The following is a 22,242-nucleotide window of genomic DNA, read 5'->3' as shown; positions in this document are numbered from 1 at the left end:
CCTGCAAGAGAGGGCGTGATCAAGCAATAACAATAATATAATATCAAGCAACATAATAATCATCATAATTATCATAATCATGTTCATAATAAAGCTTAAATATAATAGCAAGATCCTAGGCATGATACTAACAAGATTAATAACAAACCCTAGCTTGTCACTAAACAATAAAAATCAAAGCTTTAAACCTAACATGGTACTAACATGATATTAGAAAAGAAAATAGGAAGCATCCTAGAAATCATAATTGATATAAGCAAATCACCCTAAATATCATACTAAGGAAAGCATCCTAACATGATACTAGGAACCAAAATAACAATCTAAGCATGATTTCTATATCATAATATCAATTAAACAATTAAAGTACTTACTTGGATGCCTCGTATCTCTTTCTAATAACAAGATACATGCGTTAGTAACTTCAAGGAAAATATAAAATCAAACAATTAAATTAAATAATTGAAATAGAGATTAGGGACCAAACCCTTAGAAATTAGAACCTTTCACGTCTAGGGCAAAGGCAACTTCGAACTCGGCTAGGTGTTTCTAGATCTCGTGAATGCGGAATTTTGTTTGTGAAAAGCTAGAGGGAGTTTAGAGAGAGATGATGATTATTGATGATTGTTAATGATTGTGAATCGGTCCATAAAAACGGAGGTTTAGGACCCTATTTATAAGAAAACAGTCCAGAAATAAGTAGAATTTGATAAGGAATAAAACTCCACTCTGTCGCTACAAAACCGACCTTGTCGCATGGCGACAGGGTCTGTCGCGTGGCGACAGCCTAGATTTCTACGCGTTGTCAACACGGAGTCCACATATGAATCAAAATCGATTTATAAAGTCCGTATGAAAACTGAAACCGTATTTTTCATAAAATAACACTTTATTCCAAATAAAACTTATCAAGATATAATTATTAATTCTAATCCTATTAGGATTAAGGAGAACCTTCTAGAGAATTCTAGAAGACTATCATCAATTCTAATAACTTTAGAAATAACAATTAACATTGGGCCCTCCCCTAGATCATTGGGCCGCATGTAAAGATCAAACCGAGCCCAGTTTAGTATTTTAGCCATAGCTTCCTCATTATTCATCGGAATTGGGCTTATAATATATCGTTGGAAAGCTCTTTGCAAGCCCCATCCAACTACACAATTATTGGACCCCTGTCGTGGACCAAACTAAACTGGATTGACTATTTTCATAAAATAGAGTTGTTTTCGAAAACAGAAAGAAAGAATTTAATAAAAACCAACCGCAACACTTGACCTTTCACACTTTCACCTCGTTCGATAATCATTCGACGCAAAAGGTATTCATCACTGGGTTTGGTTTTGGGGAGACACATTTGGGTGTCTACAGAAGTCCCCACTTTGACTGAGTTTGGAGAAACGCAAGTTTCGAAAACGAAAGTCAAAGTAGCGATAGGGACGGAGAATGATTCAAAACGTTCTGCGATCCTAAATCATTCTTGTGACGCCGATACTTGCAAACTAGCGTTAGTTAAAACAAATGAAAGATTTAAGAAACGCGTATCTTGCACCGTCGAGCACACGTCTCTGAAGTAACCGATTTGTTGCATTTTGTTTTGACGACCTTCCACAAGCTAGAGAACGTCATCCCGCCGTTGTTGATGTTGTGGTCGTGCTTTGTCGCCGTTGATGTTCACTCGTCTCTGAACAAAAGAGCTTCTTTTTGAGGAATGTTCACTCGTCTCTGAACAATGGAGCTTTTAGAGGGATGTTCACTCGTCTCTGAACAATGGAGCTTTAATAGGATGCCCACGCGTCTCTGAGAAAAAGAGCTTGAATAGGATGCCCACGCATCTCTGAGCAAAAGAGCTTGAAAAGAAATGTCCACGCGTCTCTAAACAAAAGAGCTTGAAAGAAATGTCCACGCGTCTCTAAGAAAGAGCTTGAATAGGATGCCCACGCGTCTCTGAGCAAAAGAGCTTGAAAAGAAATGTCCAAGCGTCTCTGAACAAAAGAGCTTGAAAAGAAATGTCCACGCGTCTCTGAACAAAAGAGCTTTGAATGAAATGTCCACGCGTCTCTGAACAAAAGAGCTTTGAAAAGAAATGTCCACGCGTCTCTGAACAAAAGAGTTTTGAAAAGAAATGTCCACGCGTCTCTGAACAATAGAGCTTTGATAGGAATGTTCGTTGAGATCGTTCGATTGACTGCGAACAGGAGCTTTGCTAAATGGTTGTATCATGTAAAAATCAAAAGATTGCCAAAAGACTTTGCTGGTGTTTTTCTTAGGGTTGACCTAAGGTGATTGACTGACTTGAGGTTGACTCAATGTGTTTTGACACGTGTGTGACTCTTATGTGACTTAATGTGTTTTGACACATGTGTTAGACTCAATTTGAGGTGACATAACTCAACGTACATGACTCATGTGTGCATTATAGTGCGATTGTGCGACTCGAAAAATGCAAAAAAAGCAAAAAATTTCCGTCATTTTTGGTGGAGGGTATCGACTTTCTCCCGAAAAAGAAAGACGCGAAAAAAGAAAGAAGCAAAGTTTTTGAAGGTGCATGTTGAATGAGCTTAATCCGTTAATGTTGCCTCTCACAGTACAAGGATTTGTAACATCTTAGACTATCCTAGTTGACTTGATAATGAAAGTATTTAGGTAACTTAGGCGCGGAGGCTAAGTACTTCATACTTTGTGATGCAGTGATGAGTGATGAGTGATTTTGACATGACAAGGCATGCTTCAGCGTTGTGTTAAGATTTCATGACAAAGGGTTCCTAAAGGGAAAGACTATTTGGTCATGTATCTGTGTAGTGTGTGAAAGTGACACTAAAGTTAGGCCGCAAGAGCTAAGTGTGTGGAAAAATATATTGAAAAGAGTCCAATGGTGGTGACTCTTAAGCTAGGTAGGCTAATAATGTAAGGATCAAGCCCCCAAGTCTAGCTCTAAATGGAAAAGGATGAGCATTGGAAATCCTTTGATATGATCATGGTGTGAGTGTGTGAATGTGAATATGAATGCATGTTTATTACGGTCGCACCCCAATGTGAGGTTGCCTACGTATCCGTTAGGAATCAGGCCGAACGTAGCTCTAGCCGAACCTCGCACAAGTGTGTGTATACCTCAAAGAGGTCTTTTGAGGGTTGTAACGTGGTTAGGCTAAAGATTGAAGAAGAAAGGGACAAAGGCTCAAGACCCTAGATAAGCCCCCAAGGTGTGCAACCTTGCTTTTGAATCTTTGTATTTGTATGCTTGAGTGTTTTAACTCTTTATATTTTGCTCTCTCTTTTTCCTTTATCATTTTTTCAAATTCAAATCTCTTTTTTATAAGCGTGGGCAATCCCGATCATGCGGTTTATCACTCACTTGGCATTCATGTTTCTCAGGCACGGTACCGAGCACTCGATAAGAAACGCAATCTGAGACGTGTTCATATCAAAGACATTTTCATATCAGAGACATTGGAATACTTGCCCTTTTGTACACTTTTATCATTTTTGCTTTTTTGAATTTTTGAGTTTTATGTAAAATCACTCAAGCTTTCATTCTTTGAAAATTGCATAAGTTGCACACCATCCCATCCCAAGGTTAGGTAGATATGGTTGAAAAATGACAGGTCTATCGTTAGACGAAGCTCAAAGTGGTTTATCAAAAAAGGATTGCATATTTTTTAAAAGGTGAAAGGTGATATGATGTGGCTACAAGGGGTGCCTCAAATCATTGTTATACCTTATGCTTAGTTCGACATGGTTTTTTTTTTTTATGAATGCAATGCAATGCGATGATCATAAGCAAGAAAATAAATGCTCATTTTATTAAAAGGGGAAGAAATAACGATCCTACAAAATAAATCTAAGGAGAATAAAACGGTGCCTATGCTAGACTTATTGGGGAAAGGAATAAAAAAGAAATAGAAAAAGAGGTCACAAAATCTTGTCTTTGAAGCTCGCCTCTTGTCTTGTGTCTTATCATCACTCGGTCTTCTTGCCGACTGGAGGTATAGGAAGCTTGTTATTGTCGATCAAATATTAGATTGCTTCCTTTAGCTTCCAACAGCTCTCGGTAGTATGACCCTACCTTGATGATATTTGCAATGTGCATTGGGGTTCCAGCTAGTCATTCTCTTCTCGACAGGTGGGTCCCCAAATAGTCCTATGGGAGTTATAAAACCTTTTGCATGAAGGCGATTGAATGTTGTGTCATAACTTATGCCAATAGGTGTAAAGGTTCGCTTTTGCTCTCGTTTGTTCAAGGCAAGGACCTAAGTTAAGCATGCTAACGTTGTTCGAGTCGGTAGCTTTGGAAGAAGAAGGATTGTCGTTCCTCTTTCCTTTCTAGCCACTGTTATTATTGTTACTAATCCTGGCCTTCTTGTCGCGCGGAGGAACATGAAGGAAACTTGAATCAATGAGGTCTTGAATACGATCTTTGAGAGCGAGACATACTTCGGTGGTGTGACCACGACCTCTATAGTATCGGCAATAAGATTTTGGGTCCCAATTGGGATACCGTTTTTCAGGCGGAGGGTCTTGACTGGGACCAATGGGGCGAATGAGACCTTGATCGTGGAGACAGTCAAAAGCTTCATTGTAAGTCATTCCTATTGGTGTGTATTCTTCAATGGTCCGTTTTATCCGTGGCTTAGGAGCATTGAGTTCTTCATTAGATCCTTGGTGAGAATTTTGTTCAACAACTATCATCCGATTTGCTAATCCTTCTACCACATTCAAGAGCATGGCAATGACATCTTGCAGTTTTCGAACGTCTTCTTTTAGACTTGACCAGTCTCCCTGATATTATCTAAGATAATACTTTCATCCTCCTCAATCGCGGCCACTTCATCAAGAGAGGTTATATATGCTGTCTCGATCATGAGCTTACCTACAGGTGTGATAAGGAGTGAAGGGTCGAAGGATGTTTGATCTTCTGCGATGGCTAGAATCTCGGAAGTTTTATTGTCATCGATCAGATCTTGAATAGCTTCTTTGAGTTTCCAACACTCCTCAGTGTCGTGACCCTTTCCTTGGTGATATTTGCAGTGCTTATTAGGATCCCACTTGGGTGGCCTGGCTTCTGGAACTGGATCTTTGATAGGCCCTATGGGCATGACTAGTCCTTTGTGGTGTAATTTTTCGAAAGCTGTTTCATAACTCATACTAAGTGGAGTGAACACTCTTTTCGACCTTTGGATTCGTGGTTTGGAAGTGATCGTAGCATGTACTTCATTAATGGGAGAGGAAGAAGAAGGATGATCGTTCTTCTTTCCTCTCGCACTATTATCTTTCAGAAGGTCATCTTCAATGTCAATGCCTATATTATACACAGCCTTGAAAGTGTTCAAGTTGTGTCGGTATTTTAAATGCTTTGAATACTTTTCTTGTAAATTTTTTATGAACATCCTCACGGATTCTCTTTCAGTAGGGACTTCAACCATCTTTGAAAAAGTTTCCCTCCATTTATTAAAGAAAGAAGTAAAGCCTTCATTCTCTTTCTGCTTGAGTATTTCAAGTTCCCTATGATCAGTTTCAACTTGAATATTGCATTTATATCTATCAATGAAAGCGTTTACAATTGACTCCCAACTAGAGGTTTTCTCTTTATCAAGAGAAAAGTACCATTACTGACAAACGGTTTCTAATGATAGAGAAAACACAGAATGAAAAACCTTCTTGTCTATTCCCTTAATATTCATTACAATTTCAAAGGCTCTTAAATGAAAATAAGGGTTATCCATTGCCTTGAATTTCGGGATGTCGTTGGCATTGAACTTCTGCGGAAGAAGATCCTTGTCCACTGAGACCCCTTGTGAGCTAATGCCTTGCAATCTATAGTCATTGGATAATTTGCTCAAACTTTCCTGGATGAGCTCCATTTGCTGTTGTCTCATAGGGTCATTGATTTGGAGAGTCAGATTCTTCAACATTTCAGCCATGTTAGCCACTTGTCCCTTGAGTTCGTTGACTTCTACCTGACTTGCCATTATCTTCTTTGCTCTCCTTTTTCGACCGATTGGCTTATCAAAAAGTTGAACTTGAATAAAGGTGTTGTCTTTGATTAATCGTCATTCTCTCCTTGACCAAGTACTGTGGAAAGGGAAATTAAGGGATATTCGTTGTTAATTATTCGACTCAACTCTATTCAACATGCAATAGATGGAAAAAGGTAGGAAGAATGAAAATTGTGATATGGGGAAAGCATGTAGAGAATGGAGAGATGATGTAGATGGAGAGATATGAAAAAATTAGGAATAGAATGTACCCCCAACTCAAATGACGGAAAAAACCGACTCATGCATGAACCTAAGACATGGTCAAGGTGACTATATAAAGTGAGTGCTAACACTAGTGAGTGTACGTGACATGCTTTGACTCTTGTGTATGACCATGGGACTAAGTGCCTAGACTCAATTAAGGACTTAACAAATTGATTAAACTAATTAGAAGACTGTTAATTAGACTCGTCGTGATGACTCGAGTAAGAATCTGGACTGTCGCCGGAACAACAGAACTGTCGCCACAATTTAAATCTTGTCTCCAGGCGGCAAGCAGTAAACTGTGGCGCCACAGCCCAAACTCCTGCGCCATTGCTGGAATATTAATCTGGGACTGTTTCCAGTAATTTTACTCTAAGGGGACATGCCTAAAGTCGTACTAAGTCAGATTAATTACTTCATTAGTCTTTGATTAGTCAAATTAATTAATTAATTCATTAATTAGACAAAGTCCTTTTTAGTCATTAATTGGTTTATTTAGAGTTAAACACAAGTCAAACAAACGGTTAGCACATATAAAGTATGCACAAGCAAAGAATGCACAAATAGTCAAGTAGTCACAACATGATGCAATGAGTTTGCAACCTAACCATGGCTCTAGTTCTCTAAAGTTCGGGATACGGGTTAGTCAAAGAGGGTCCATGGTTATGAGTCCAGATGCACCGCGTGGAAGCCTTACCTTTGGAAGGGTTGGCACGAGTGGATGGGACCCCGCAAGTTAAAAAAACTTGCTTCCACGGTTTGGTGGATTCACAAACTCAGATGTACCCGTCGTTGCCAGGAGCGTTCGATTGGGTAGATGGAGCGTGAACCCCCGGAGGGTTATGTCCATATGTAGAACACATATGGGTTTCAGAAAAGTGAAAAAAACTCAATCAGGAAGTAGAATCGAGCCAACAGTGTTAGAAATGGTCGAAACAAGAAGGCAGAGTTCTGGCTCGATATTGGAAGAACTTAGCGCCAGATACAGGGACTGTCGCCGCAAAAGTACCCCTGTCGCCAGGTGACAGAAGCACTTTATAGGCGACAAGCCTTGTTTTCTAGACGCTAGTTCCTACATGCCTCAACAGGTTTCTACTTTCTTAGAATTTTCCAGATTTCGCAGCGTTATTTCAATTCTAGTTGTGAAAGATATTTCTCAAATTCCCTACGTGTAAAAATCCTATGTTTTTTACTCATTTCGGATGGTCTATCCAATGAGGACCTTTTTTATGCGTATGACAATAATGCTAATCAAAATTACGCACATGAAATACTTAGAACTTTTCGAGTCTCATCCACTCATTCTAAATCATTGCCGAAATAAATTTCAGGAATTAAAATAGAAATCCTCCCCAGTGGAGTCGCCAAAAACTGTAGGGAATATTTCAAGCATTAACCCCAAGCTTGAACCCCACTGTGATCATACACTTAAGCATGGTGGCGTCCAAAGGGAAGGAAGCTAGAGCAAAAGAGTCGCCAACAAGTTTTAGGAACTTGTAAACCGTTCACAAGGTGAAGATTACACCCCTTAACGATCCATGAGATCGTCAACTCCAAAAGGTCTTGAACCAAATAGGGTTCGGGGATGAAGGTACAAATCCAACCTAAAAGAGATTAAACCTGCCCTAAATAGGCCTCTACTTTATTCTTCTCGTATTCATGTGCGCTTTCTGACTAACATGCAAACAATAGGTTAACCCTAAACCTGTTTATCTATGTTGGTTGAATTTAATGCACAAATAAAACTATTATTGGCGATCGCTTGAATTATAATCAAATTAGCCTAAACAAGATTATTAATTATCTTATTAAGCGTGATTACAAGTACAAATTCCCTTTAAACCTGCAAGAGAGGGCGTGATCAAGCAATAACAATAATATAATATCAAGCAACATAATAATCATCATAATTATCATAATCATGTTCATAATAAAGCTTAAATATAATAGCAAGATCCTAGGCATGATACTAACAAGATTAATAACAAACCCTAGCATGTCACTAAACAATAAAAATCAAAGTTTTAAACCTAACATGGTACTAACATGATATTAGAAAAGAAAATAGGAAGCATCCTAGAAATCATAATTGATATAAGCAAATCACCCTAAATATCATACTAAGGAAAGCATCCTAACATGATACTAGGAACCAAAATAACAATCTAAGCATGATTTCTATATCATAATATCAATTAAACAATTAGAGTACTTACTTGGATGCCTCGTATCTCTTTCTAATAACAAAATACACACGTTAGTAACTTCAAGGAAAATATAAAATCAAACAATTAAATTAAATAATTGAAATAGAGATTAGGGACCAAACCCTCAGAAATTATAACCTTTCACGTCTAGGGCGAAGGCAACTTCGAACTCGGCTAGGTGTTTCTAGATCTCGTGAATGCGGAATTTTGTTCACTGATCAGCAACCTCAGCATCACCTTCCTTCACACTTTGTTCTTCTTCAGGTGGAACTTCTTTTGGTTGCTCTTCAGCTTTTTCCTCAGCTTTCTCAATCTCGAGTCTCTCAATCTCCTTTTCAAGCACATCTTCTTGTGCTTTTTCAGTCAATGGCTCTGACTCGATGGCAACATCCTTTGTCGGAGCTTCAATTGATGATGTGACTCGGGAAATGATATACTTAACGCTTTTTGGTTCATCCCCTTCACCCCCCTCTTTCATCAGTATAACCGGAGGGAGACTTCCTTCTACCTCCTCGTCATCATTCTTCCCCGTCTTTTTCTCTGTCACACTCTTTGATTTTTTTTTTGTTTGTTCTTCCACAACTCCAATCTCTCCACTGTCTTTAGACAGTGCTCTCTTTCTCCCCCTCCCTCTTGTTTCAGCCACTTTTTCTTGAACTTCCTTCACATTTTGCGTCTTCCTTCCTTTCGACATTGTCTTCTTTTTTTCAGGTTCCTCTTGAACCTCGTCTTCATCACTTTCTATTTCCTCACTCTCTTCATCAACTGACTCAGTCACGGGCTTCTTCCCCTTGGCTTTTTTTTTGGATTTTTTTTCATCCTCACTCTCATCATCATCTGCAAATGCTTCCGCACCGGTATCATGCTCATCTTCATAATCACTTGCACTTTCCCCTTCTTCTTTTTTTCCTTTCCCCCTACCTTTCTTTCCCAGCTTCGATTCATCAACAGTTTCTTCGCTTCTTGTCGCGTTCAAATCGGCTAGATAATTCCCCAACAACCTCCACATTTCATTCGTGGCTGCACCCCATCTATCAATCTTATCCTGAATTAAGTGAAACCCCCTCTCGATCATCTCTTCAACTTTAGGTCGAGCCTTTCCAACAATTTGTGCTTTTTCAGTGTCAATCACCGCCAATAACTGCATTGCACACAAAAATTAGTGTACAAATAAACAGATTATAAACAAACAGATTATAAACAAACATATTATAAACAAACATATTAGGACTTACTTTACTTGTCTGGTACTTATCCTTCAAACCACATATTAAATCATGCAACTTCTTCAAGTTCGCATCACTCCAGTCCCTAATCCGAGGTAAATCATATTTCCAAATGCCATACAGTCCATCTTTAGGGGAAAACTCACAAAATAAAGCCTGCAACAACAATAACAATTACACTTTTATTATGGGTTTTATGAGTCATTATTTTCAAATGCAGTACATAAGTCATCCCCTAATTTATATTATGTAAACACATGATATCAGAAAGCATATGATAGAGTATAATTAGAAACAGGTAATTGATAAATTCATCAAGTGTCATTACCTAATATGTTGGATACAGGACATTACATCTACATTCAAATTGGTAATCATCAACTACAACATAAGTGTGTACACAACAAACATTTTATACAGTGCACAAGTAATTAATCCTCAAAAACAAATTAAGTAAGTACATGCATATGAGAGTTCCATGCTAGGGTAAAAAATTACAAACATTGTGCTACTGGTAATCAAAATAATGTATCATCTGTCGTTTCCTAAATAATAAAAAAGATTACCTTAAAAATTACGACATCAGGTGTGTACACATAGAATTTTTCAAACAGGAATAGGTAACCCCTAAAGATATAGTATGACAATACAATTATACAGAGACAGTATGATTAACAGCAAAATATGATTTTGGTAATCACTAGACTTATCATTTGCCAGCACCTAATTTATAAAATACAGGACATTTCAGTTACATTTTGTATTGTAATCATTAACCTTAATAATTGGTATCACCTAAGTATACATTAGGTGAAACAGAACAAATTTACTTTTTTTAGAGTTGTAAAAAGTAGCTTACCATCATGAACAAGGTACAGCCTCCCAAATGTTCAGGTTTAGACTTGGACTTGAAATCTGATATGGCTATAGCCAAATTATCTAGCAGAAACTTTGCGAAATTCCAATGTTGTATACCATCAACATCGATAACCAGATGAATCCATCCCTTATTTGCCTTTTCCTCCACGCTTGGGCATACAAGGGCATTCAAGACAAAAATCACAAACATCCGCTCAAAATTTGGATCGTCATGCGCAACTTTCTTTAGTTCCGATGACATGCCTTGCACTTTCAGTTCTGTAAACCTCATAAGTTGTTCATCAACTTCATTCTCAGTATTTAAGTCTACACTGTCAATATCAAAGCCATGATCCTTAAATCCCAAGAGGTACTCAACATGGGAGTTTGTGATCTGTATTTTATCACCATAAGCCCCTAATGTCTTTGTAGACGGATCAAAGTGGTCTACAACCCACCTGCACATAGTCTTTCTTGTTGTCTTAGTGTTGTAGTGTAACACAAACCCAAACCCCATAGCATCTACTTTATCCTTTTTTTCTCTTGGAAAACCTCTTACTAATGACACAAATTCTTCAAGTTTACACAATGGGCTCCAAGGAACCTACATACAAATAATTTTAACACTTTTAACTTTTAAATTACTGATTAGTAATTACATTTACCAACATGAAACCAAAAGCATATAAATTTATACCTCCGTTTTTGTTGAGGAACCTCGAGTAGGGAATGGCTTCAAGGTTTTTTCTACAGGTGCCTTTTCAGTAGTAGATGCTGACTTCCTTTTCCTTGAAGACATGTTTGCCTTTACCACTTTTACGAAGACAAAAATCATTGTCAATTATCATACGAGTAAACTATTATACTTTTTCTACGAAAACAGAGTGAAGAAACATATTGCATGTAAATTAAAATGAATTTCATACTTATATTTGTGAATATAACCAATTGCATGTAAATTAAAATTTCTAGAAACGCACAAACAACCCATATTACTTTTGAAGTACACATTTACAATTTATAGTTTTGAAGTAACATTATTTCGAATAGAAGATGCATTTTCCTCAAATAATTTCTAAATCAAAAACGAAGGCAACAAGAGTCATATCCAACCCCAATCGGAATCACTAACACAAAATTGGTTCATAATCTCAGAAAAGAAAAATTAAATAAAAAATTACATAAATAAAACAAATTAAAAGAATTACATAAATAAGTAAAACAGAACATAAAAAAAAACCCCAAATGAACCAAAAATCGAACAACTTACAACAAAATTAAAGATTACGGAAATCAAATTTTAGCTACACATAAACAAAACAAGTGCATGGTAAATAACTCTAACTTCTACAAATTAAACAAAAAAAAAATTATAAAAAAAATAAACAAAAAATAAGATACACATAACACAAAATTCCTTAAAATTTATACAAAAATTAAAGTAAAATTAGTAAATGTGACTTACAATGTTACTTAGTTACTCTTGCCGTTGCCGTTGCCGTTGTCGTTGCCGTTGCCGTTGCCGTTGCCGTTGCCGTCACAATCGTGGCCTTCTTCACCGTCTTCTAGAGGGAAATGTGTATTTCTAGAGGGAAATCTAGAGAGAGAATAAGATATTAATGGAGAGAGATAAAAGGGAGTGAATAGTAACCGACCCTTTTTCAAAATATGAATAAAAGGTCATTTCACAAAAAAGTAAAATCCTTGAAAGTGACGGTTGTAAGTTTTTTTGATTTACTTTTTTGATTTTTTTTTTTTTAAATGTTTGGCAACTGCAAACACGCAACATCCGGAATACACTTTTGTGTATTTGGTAACTTCCATTTTTTTTTCCTTTTCTTTTTTATCCTGTAAATATCTTGTTGTTATTTTATTTGTTTTTTGACAACATATTTTTTTTGGAAACATTAATAACATATTTTTTAAAAAACGCTTAAGGTAATAAGATATAAATACTTCATATAATACTGTTTTTTTTTTAAAAAAAACCTTTTCATATAGTACTTTTTTAAATAAACCTATATTTTTAAAACTTTAATAAAAATATATGTATAATCTTCTAGTGAATCATAGGTAAACATTAACACACATATCAGTCATTGCCAAACAATTTAAATAAAGGTTGAACGAGTACTGCTTTACGGAATAAATATTAAAAACAGATAATTGGGTAATAACATATAAGCGTTAATGTTATTGCCAATTATAATTCAATATGAATAAACCCTCCAGAAATAAGATTCTTCTGTATTTGTATTTCAAACATTAAGTGAGTATTTAATTTAATATAATAACCTTCCTCGGGAAAAAAATTTAAATGTTAATGCCAATAGTGCTATATAAGGTATTCAAACAGTAGATCTATAAAGGTGGCAAAAAATAATGCAATTCTTAAAGTACCAAATACAATAAAACTCAAAGTCTGCAATCACATATAACATCAAAGGTTAATACCCTTTGTTACTTGATTCAAATAAAAACCTATAAAACTCAAAGTCTGCAATTACATATAACAGCAAAGGTCAATACCCTTTGTTACTTGATTCAAATAAAAACAGTCTAATTTCTAAAAAAATCATCTAGAATTATAATAACGACCCTCAACATGTCCGAAGTACTCTTTGTAGATATTAGGGTATGGACGCCTAATCCCACGGTTAGGTCCCCGTTCATATCTGAAGTTAGGTTCATCCATGTGCTTCCATTCCCAATTACCCCTGTAGGGTGTGTCGTGCACAAAGAATGGAATAAGTCTACCCCATTCCTTGCAAGTCAACATGACTTTGGATAGAGTTCTCTCAGACATAAATCCCCAAATTTTTTCTATTAAGTCTTGATTCTTCCATATGCAAATGTCTGCCGGATCAAGAGGTTCAATTTCATGAGAATTGCACAATTGAAAGTATAAACCTCTAGGCAACTGTCTCCTCCACTTAGGGTCAATGGCCATCTCCAAAACCCACTTCACACAAGAGCATTGTGTAGTTTCAGAATGAGGGTATGAACTATCCATCAATTCCTTTTTAAATTGTTCCCTTTCGAATTCCATCCTGTAATAAGTCTGAAAATGGGGAATTAATCAAATGCTCTATAATGGGAAGTCACAATACAATAATTTAACTTAATTACGGGGATATGAACAAAATTACAACATTTTAGTGTAACAAATAATTTCTAGTATCTTTCCCTATTTTAAAGTTTTAATAGAAGTACAATTTTAAATTTAGTAAAGTCAATATTGTGAAAAGATAAAGAAATCAATATTTATACCGATTTCCTCCATTTGAGAAGCGCCTGGGTCCTGTTTTGCTCCTCATTGATGTCGTCATTCTGAAATTTTATTAAAATTTAAAAAATGAACACAATTAATTAATAGATTTAGGGTATAAATTGATTAAATAATATATCTTTGTGAGTAAAGTGAATACTGATTAAAATAATCATTTAACATTTTAATTTTTTTAAATTCACCCAATTCCAATAAAAAAATACAAGTTAAGTGTAAAAAAAATAAAGGACATAAACAGTAAATTTGAATCATATAAGTATCACGAAATTATTTGTCACAAGTTGTTTCTATTTTCTTATTTTCGGACTATGTAAACTTCATTCAAAGAATCACCTTTTGGCGCTTTGATATAGATGATGATGATCCCTCGTATTCATCGCTCTCTAAGGGACGTTTCCCTTTACGATCAACATCCTACCAGACAAAGTATGATTGAAATGATGAACAGTAAACGGTCACATTAACTTAATTACCCAAAAAATAAATTTGAGAAATTCGGTATTTTGTTTAAAATATTTCTTCATAATAATACTCTATTTACTAAAGAACAGCCACATTACAAAGAATTTCTCTAAACCTCTTCGATTACATTTTCGTCGCCGTTGTTCTTTGTTTGTTGTTGATTAAGTGCACGAAAATCATTTTTATGACACCAAAAATAAGTTATCATCGAAAAACTTACCCCCTCATCGATGGAGTTGTCATGTACATCTGAAATTTCTGTGATTTTAACCATGTTGAAGGAAATAAATGTTTGAGTTTTTTATTGGAGTGGACTAAGGTTTGGTAGTTTATTTTTGTTTCTATTTTTTTTGGTAAATGGAATTCAGAAATAGTAATTGATGGTTTATAATTACTTCCTTTGTAAAGACGTATGGGTGAAATTAGTGGGTAGTTTTTTAAGTTAGTGATGAAATAACTTCCATGTTTGGAGTAGTGGGTTTATTTTTTTTAATTTTTTTAATTTTTATAAATTGTGTAAAAAAATTTAAATATAACTGTCCTTTTAAAAAAAAATAACGTAATAAACCCTCCAGAAATTCTTAAAGTACCAAATACAATAAAACTCAAAGTTTGCAATCACATATAATATCAAAGGTCAATACCCTTTATTACTTGATTCAAATAAAAACCTATAAAACTCAAAGTCTGCAATCACATATAAAAACAAAGGTCAATACCCTTTGTTACTTGATTCAAATAAAAACCTCAACAACCTGTTCAAACACCTTAAAACAGTCTTATTTCTAAAAAAAAAACAAACTATGGCATCTAAAAATCCGTATTTGGGTCCCAATCAAATATGGTGGGAAACTTCTCAAATGCACTGACTTCATAACAATCGGTCGCGTTTGCTGCATCGCCAGTATTGTATGTCCTTGGCAGGAAGTTTCTCAAGAGCTCAACGAAACCACCATTTTTGACGGGTGACGGGTTTGTTTCTGATGTTGCTGCAGCATTACTAACCACGTGAGTGATATCATGAACATCACGACCAATAACAAGAGCCCCCTGGACGTTATTTTCATTCCCAGTAGTTTTGACTTCACTTTTTTTGGGTCTGCCCCTGCTTTTTCCTTTCTTAACCTTTTGGTCTTTTATGATGTCCTTCTCCTCGGGATTTATTTTCTCATTTTCTATTTCCAAGAGCATTTTCGCTATCTTGTCTCTCACCCAAGTTGATCGATCATATGATGAAGAAACCATTCTACAAAGCTGTGCACTTAATCCAGTTAGGAATGCATACCGTCCATTTGCTGATGCATGGTCGTTTCTCTTCTGAAAATCGTGATCCTTGAATGTGTTTTGCAGATGCACCTTGGCTCTGATTGTCCACCTGCGAAGAATACAGCCAGATGGTATCTCAACCATTCCAGTGAACTTCATTACAGCAAACATATGTCGACATGGTAACCCAACAGAGTTGTACTTCATACAACAACAAACCATTTGCTGTAGTTTCTTGTTGTAACACACAACGTAATTGCAATCTTTGTTCACACAGTCGTTTAGCCAAAAAGTGGTTGAAGCCCCATCACGATGTCCTTTTTCTTCCTTAGTCTTGGTCACAATGTGTCCTGATTCAAAACTTAGTTCCTTCAAAAACAAATCGTACACGTTCCTTGTGTAGGTTCGTGCTGCTTGTGTCTTTATCTCAGGTAACACCCCAGTAATTACAGGAAATGTATGTGTAGAGATGTAATCATCTCTATCTTCTTCAAAACGTATATGCTCAAGAACTTGGTCATACAACTCCACAAAACGGTACAACATTATTTTTGAAGTTATGACCGTTTTCAGTGTACTATTCATGGACTCACATCTTTGAGTGCTTCTCATGCCTGCGTACAAATGTGTATTAACCAATATTGTAATCAACAAAATCACATATATGTACAAATAAAGAATTAGAAAAACACTTGGGTTTACTAATGATTTCATACGCAAATATTAATCAGACAACCTTTATGTAATGACACATTACCGTACTGTAGATTACAATCTGATTGATGCAATTAATATTTGTTGACGTATTAGTATATATATGACCAAAGTGTTAATTGGGTAATATAGGTAATGATCAAACACAAGTTAAACATAATAAGCGATATTAAATTATAATATGTAATGATCGTTAAATGAATGTGTTATTACCTAAAATACTTATTATACTTACCTGCTTAATTAGCGATACTAAATTAGAATTTGTAATTATCGTAAACTATATGTGGTATTACCTAAATTACGTAATATACTTACTTGCATAATAAGCGATAATAAATCATTATATGTAATGGTCGTGAAACGTATGTGATATTACATAAAATACTTAATATACTTACCTGCATAAAATTGTCCCACCATAAAAGCCTCCGCCCATTTTGTCCTGTCAGTGTACAGATCTTGTGCCCACTTTTTATCTCTCACTGCTTCGTATGCTTTCATTAAGTCTTCCCAAGCCTCTTCAAACTCAGCTGGTGTACGAGCACCGTCTACACATTTCATAAAACCACTGCAAAACCGTTTGTTTGTGTGTCCTTTGATGTTGCGCATAAGATGCCACAGACATAACCTATGATGTGCATGTGGGAAAACCTCCTTAATAGCTGCAGCCATGGACTTGTCCCCATCTGTGATAATAGTATATGGAGCAACATTGCCACCGGCCTCTTTCAATTCTTTTAGCACCCATATGTATGTGTCTATTTTTTCGTTTGCAATCAACGCAACACCTAAGGGTACGGTCTTCCTATGATGATTTACTCCAACGACAACAACGAATGGTTTCTGGTATGCGTTGACTTTGTAAGTAGTGTCAAACGCTATTACCTTACCAAAAGCCTTGTAATCTGCTTGGCATATTCCATCACACCAAAACATTTTGTCTATCCCATCATAGTCATCTCGTGTGTATCTAAGAAAAAACGAAGGGTCTGAGGCTATTTTTCCAAGTAAATAAGCCAACACAGTTTCTGTATCTCCGTCCTTTATTTCTTCTCTTTTGAACTTCTCACAGGTGTTGTACAAGTCTTTCTTTAGGAATCCAACTTCACGTATTCCTCCAGCACTTTGTGCCAAATTCCTCATTGTGATGGACGGTTTCACTCCAGAGTTCATTAATGCTTTGATACGAAACTTATCACCTTCGGTGACTTCTCTATGGCTCCTGTCACACATTTAAATACATAATAAATTATAAATAATTTAAATTATGACACATGTGATAACAATTTTTTTAGGGTTTAACATATATTCAAAACTGACCTTTCGAAATACATCTGATTCATAGGAATCAGGTCATGCCCATTGTGCTCAGGTACAAAATCCTTCACGTACCATGAATCGGATCTGTGATCCCATTTGAAACTGATTGATGCATTGCAACCGCAGCGTGTTACTGCCTTTTCCTTACGCTTCCTATCAGGTCTATTCAAATGCTTTGCTTCTCGAAACCCTTCCCTATTACACCAGAGCTTTTGGGAAGTTGGATGACCGTCAATTTTGCTTCTTGTTGTATGTTTGCGACGAATTCCAAACCCTTTGACCTTAGCGTACATCCTATAGAATTGAATGCACGTGCGGTGACTTCTAAATGACTTGCAGGAATCTCATCAGTGTCGGTGTCCGTGTCAACATCACTTTCATCTCCGTTGTCATTGTCCTGTATGAAATGACATATTTGGAAACTTTAGTTTATATGTAATGTCCCATTGAATTACATGTAATAACACTAAATTAACCAAGTACCTCTCCATGATCTACAGTTTCCTCTTGATTTTTAAGCTTGTCATATGAGACATGTCACAAAAACATTTAATAAGAATAAATCATTCTATTTTATAAATTAATTAAAAAAATTATTAATTGAATTTATTTAACAATTAAACATTGGGAAAATGTTGTAATGTCACAAACCTCAGATTCAAAGCAATCGGCTTGGTCTTGATTATTAGTCTCTATATCAACAACTTCTTCTCTTCCAGTCTCCATTTTTTTCTGATAACACAAACCGTTTAGATGAAATGTAAAATATTTTCTGATGAAACAAAGGAAAAAAGAATATATTTATAGATGACCATATTAAAATAGTTTACAATTTTAAATTATTTTAAAAAGATTGTTACAAAATCTTTAGTTTGATAAGTCATGAGAATAAAGATATGGATGTACATAATTACTTTATTATTCGCAGCATTACTCCTAAAATATCGCATGTTATGGAAACTTCCCAGTTGTGGTACCTAATTATAATTAGGATATATTTTATTTTAAAAAAAAAATAAAAAACTGCTTGAGAAGTCATGATAACTCCTTTATTATGATTGATCACACTTACCTTAATAATAGGATTGCATAATTTAAAAAAAAATTTAATCTTAAAAACGGTTTGATGAGTCGTAACTCCTTAATTATCGCAGAATAAAAACTAATCACAATCCAATACGTATCAAAAACTTCCTCAAACAGTCAACGCTAAGAAATCCTTGCTTGATATTTATGATACATGTGACACATAATTTTAGGTAATAACACATGTATACTTTTAATATCAATTATGTTGTATTTAAAATTACATAAATAGATAAACTATGTTACACATTATTTTTGGTAACTATATATTTAAAAGAAGGTCATCACCAAATATACATATATATGGAATTTAAAAATAGAATAAAAGATGTGGAATTACACAGATACATTATTTCTTTGGATTATGACTCCTAATATGTCGCATATTATAGTGATAACCTTCGTAGTCAATTTTGTTTTTTTTGGCTTTTTTTTTATTTTTTATTTTTTTTTTTCTAAAATGAAGATAGCCATCTTAGATTTAAGTCACGCAAAAGATTTAAAATTTTAAAGTTTCTTAAAAAAGGTTGGATAAGTCATAACTCCTTTATTCGGATTGATCGCAAAATAAGAAATAATCACATTCCAATGCTAAGAAATATATATATATATATTATATATATATATATTATATATATATATATATATATATATATATATATATATATATATATATATATATAAATACTGTGTTTCCATGTTATTTTTAGTATTTGATAATACTTACTATTATTAGATTTTAAAGTTGATTGATATGAAGGAAAAAATATTATTTTTATTGTAAGTGTTATACGTATGATTGACAAAGTGGTAATTGTCTGGTCATGAATCAAAAAATTATTAAACATGTGACACAAAAACTTAGGTAATAACACATATACACTTTTGTTATCAACTATGTTGTATTTCAAAATAAATAAATATATAAACTATGTTACATGGTTTATTTGGTAATTAAATATAATAACAAAGGTCATCACCAAATATACATATATATGGAATTTAAAAATAGAATAAAAGATATGGAATTACACAGATACATTATTTCTTTGGATTATGACTCCGAGTCTGTCGCATGTTATAGTGATAACCTTCGTAGTTTTTTAGGATTGATAATAACTCCTTTATTATGATTGATCATACTTACCTTAAATTTAGGATTGCATATTTTTTAAATTTTAAAATTATTAAAAACGGTTTGATGAGTCGTAACTCCTTAATTATCGCAGAATAAGAACTAATCACATTCCAATACGTATCAAAAACTTACTCAAACAGTCAATGCTAATTATTTAGTGCCTATAATTACGTTGCAAACTATTCTATTACTCTTTTGCATACCTTAGTGGTTATACATTCCCTTTTTTAATTGTGTGAGGATATATCTTTGCCTAATTTAGTGATTTTCGGGTATTATCATCTTCAATAAAAAAAGTTATTTTAATAGAATAAATTTTAAGATTAAACAAGGTGTAAATTATTTCGAAAATATCACCATTAGTGATTTTAAGTTAAGTATTCCATTACTTTTTTGCATACCTTAGTTGATTTAAATCTCAGCACATTTTAATTAAAGTATTGTTTTTTTTTAGGCAGGAATAGTATAATAACTTAAGTAAGTATAAACTTTCTTTCCAAATAAAAATATAAACTAAAAATTCACCTATGCATAATATATAGCAACGACAATAAAACAATTTCCGTATTATTGAATATAATGATTATGACACACAAATATTAAAAAAAAATTTAAAAACAAAGCAAAAACCCTAATGGTGTTATTCGAAATTAAGTAAACTCATCATCAAATTAAAAACATAATAATATAAACGTTACTTATTACAATTAAAAACATCTAATCATCCAACGTAAGATCAATAAAATCAATAAATACGGTTATCTTGGGAACTTTATCAGTACGTTTGGTGAACCAATTTGGAGTCCATGTTTCTTCATTTAAAACAACATTATAACGCGTCTCCGCAATCTCAAGAACACGCTTTCCATTCTCATTCAACGGTAACTTGTTGAACATGTATTGCTCTTTGTAGTAGGAGTTCAGCTCGAGCCGAAAGATGTCTTTAAGAAACTCTGAAATGGTTACATCATCAATCAAAGACTCGGCTTGTGTCACACCACAAACGATGATTAATCTTTTCATAAATATGCGTATTTCGATTAAATCTTTTGCATGACTTACATCATCACCAAACATTCCGGGAAGAGGCCCATCATCCGGGTTGTCATCGTAGGGCAATCCTTTAAACATACGATACACCGTAACTTCATCGGCAATAACCATTTCTAATGTAGGTAATTGCCCACAAGCATGCAATATGTCGCTTACCTTTTTTTCTCCAATACAATAAAGTAAATGAGTTATAAATAACCTAAAATCAAATATGTCAAACTCATGATCAAAGACTGCTTCTGGACTAGGAGGCATTTCAGATGAAATTGAAATTAAGATGAAAAATTTGTAGTCTTCACTAATAGGGTAAATGATAGAGAGTGAATAACTGTGCTGCTTTCAATCGGTGATTTAGCTACGAATATAAAGCGCAAAATTGGCGCCAAAATGTTTGATTTTCCTACCAAATGTCGGCGCCAAAATGTGCATTCCAATATCCCTTTAGAGATTATTTAGTTCTATATTAAATTGTATTTTGTTAAACAGGAATAAATCCTTGCATATATAACTCCTTGTATTTTATTAAAGATATGGAATTATGAAATAATATATATGGAATTACACATTTACCTAATTTATTCTGAGCATAAATCCTTCTATTTTATTAAAGATATGGAATTACGAAATAATATATATGGAATTACACATTTACCTAATTTATTCTGAACATATATAACTCCTAATAAATCGCATGTTATGGAACTTTCATAGTTTTCGTTAACTTAAAATAGAAAATTTCATTATAGAACCAAAAACTTGTTAAGTCAAAGCTCCTTAATTTGATAAGTACTGACGGTTGCCAAAAAAAATTTGATAAGTAATGACTCATTAATTTTCGGATCACAAGAAATTACTAACTTGATTAAATAAAAGATAATAATAACAATTAGATGATATATGTGACACATAGCTTTAAGTAATAACACATTAAGACTTTGGTCATCACCATTATTATTGAAACTAATAAAATTACATAAGCATTGAAACCCTAATGAAATAAAAAATTACAAATAATTTAAAAAGGTAATTACGATATAAAAGAACATCTAATCCTCCAACGTAAGATCAACAAAGTCAATAAATTTTGTTATCTTGGGGACTTTTTCAGGACGCTTAGTGAACTTTAAAGGTGACCATGTTTCTTCATTTGACACCAAATCTTCAAGCGTTTCAGCAACTTCAAGAACACGCTTTCCGTTCTCATTCAATGGCATGTATTCGAACATAAAATTTTCTCTATAGTAGGAATTGCGTTCAAGATGAAAATTTTTTTTAAGAAATTCTGGCTGACCGACAATCAAATGCTCGGTTTGTGTTATACCACATGAAACAATTAGTCTTTTCATAAAGATTCTAAATTGAATAAAAAAAAAAGGTA

The 22,242-nt window shown here is 34.3% G+C and overlaps 1 protein-coding gene across 1 annotated transcript; it reads right to left on the bottom strand.

Annotated features, from left to right (window-relative positions):
* Positions 1 to 15,094: 15,094 nt before the first annotated feature.
* Positions 15,095 to 18,313, bottom strand: LOC145577901 (protein FAR1-RELATED SEQUENCE 5-like). Its single transcript, XM_081635320.1, has 6 exons — positions 18,239 to 18,313; positions 18,071 to 18,106; positions 17,869 to 17,984; positions 17,588 to 17,782; positions 16,666 to 17,489; positions 15,095 to 16,164 (listed from the first exon to the last, which is right to left on the bottom strand). The coding sequence occupies exons 1-6, from the start codon at positions 18,311 to 18,313 to the stop codon at positions 15,095 to 15,097; spliced, it is 2,316 nt and encodes a 771-aa protein (XP_081491446.1).
* Positions 18,314 to 22,242: the final 3,929 nt, after the last annotated feature.

This window comes from Chenopodium album, chromosome 14 (assembly GCF_948465745.1).
Source record: "Chenopodium album chromosome 14, dcCheAlbu1.1, whole genome shotgun sequence".
Lineage (NCBI taxonomy): Eukaryota > Viridiplantae > Streptophyta > Magnoliopsida > Caryophyllales > Amaranthaceae > Chenopodium > Chenopodium album.
Note: the sequence above shows the minus strand (reverse complement) of the source record. Positions and strands in the feature narration are given on the sequence as shown.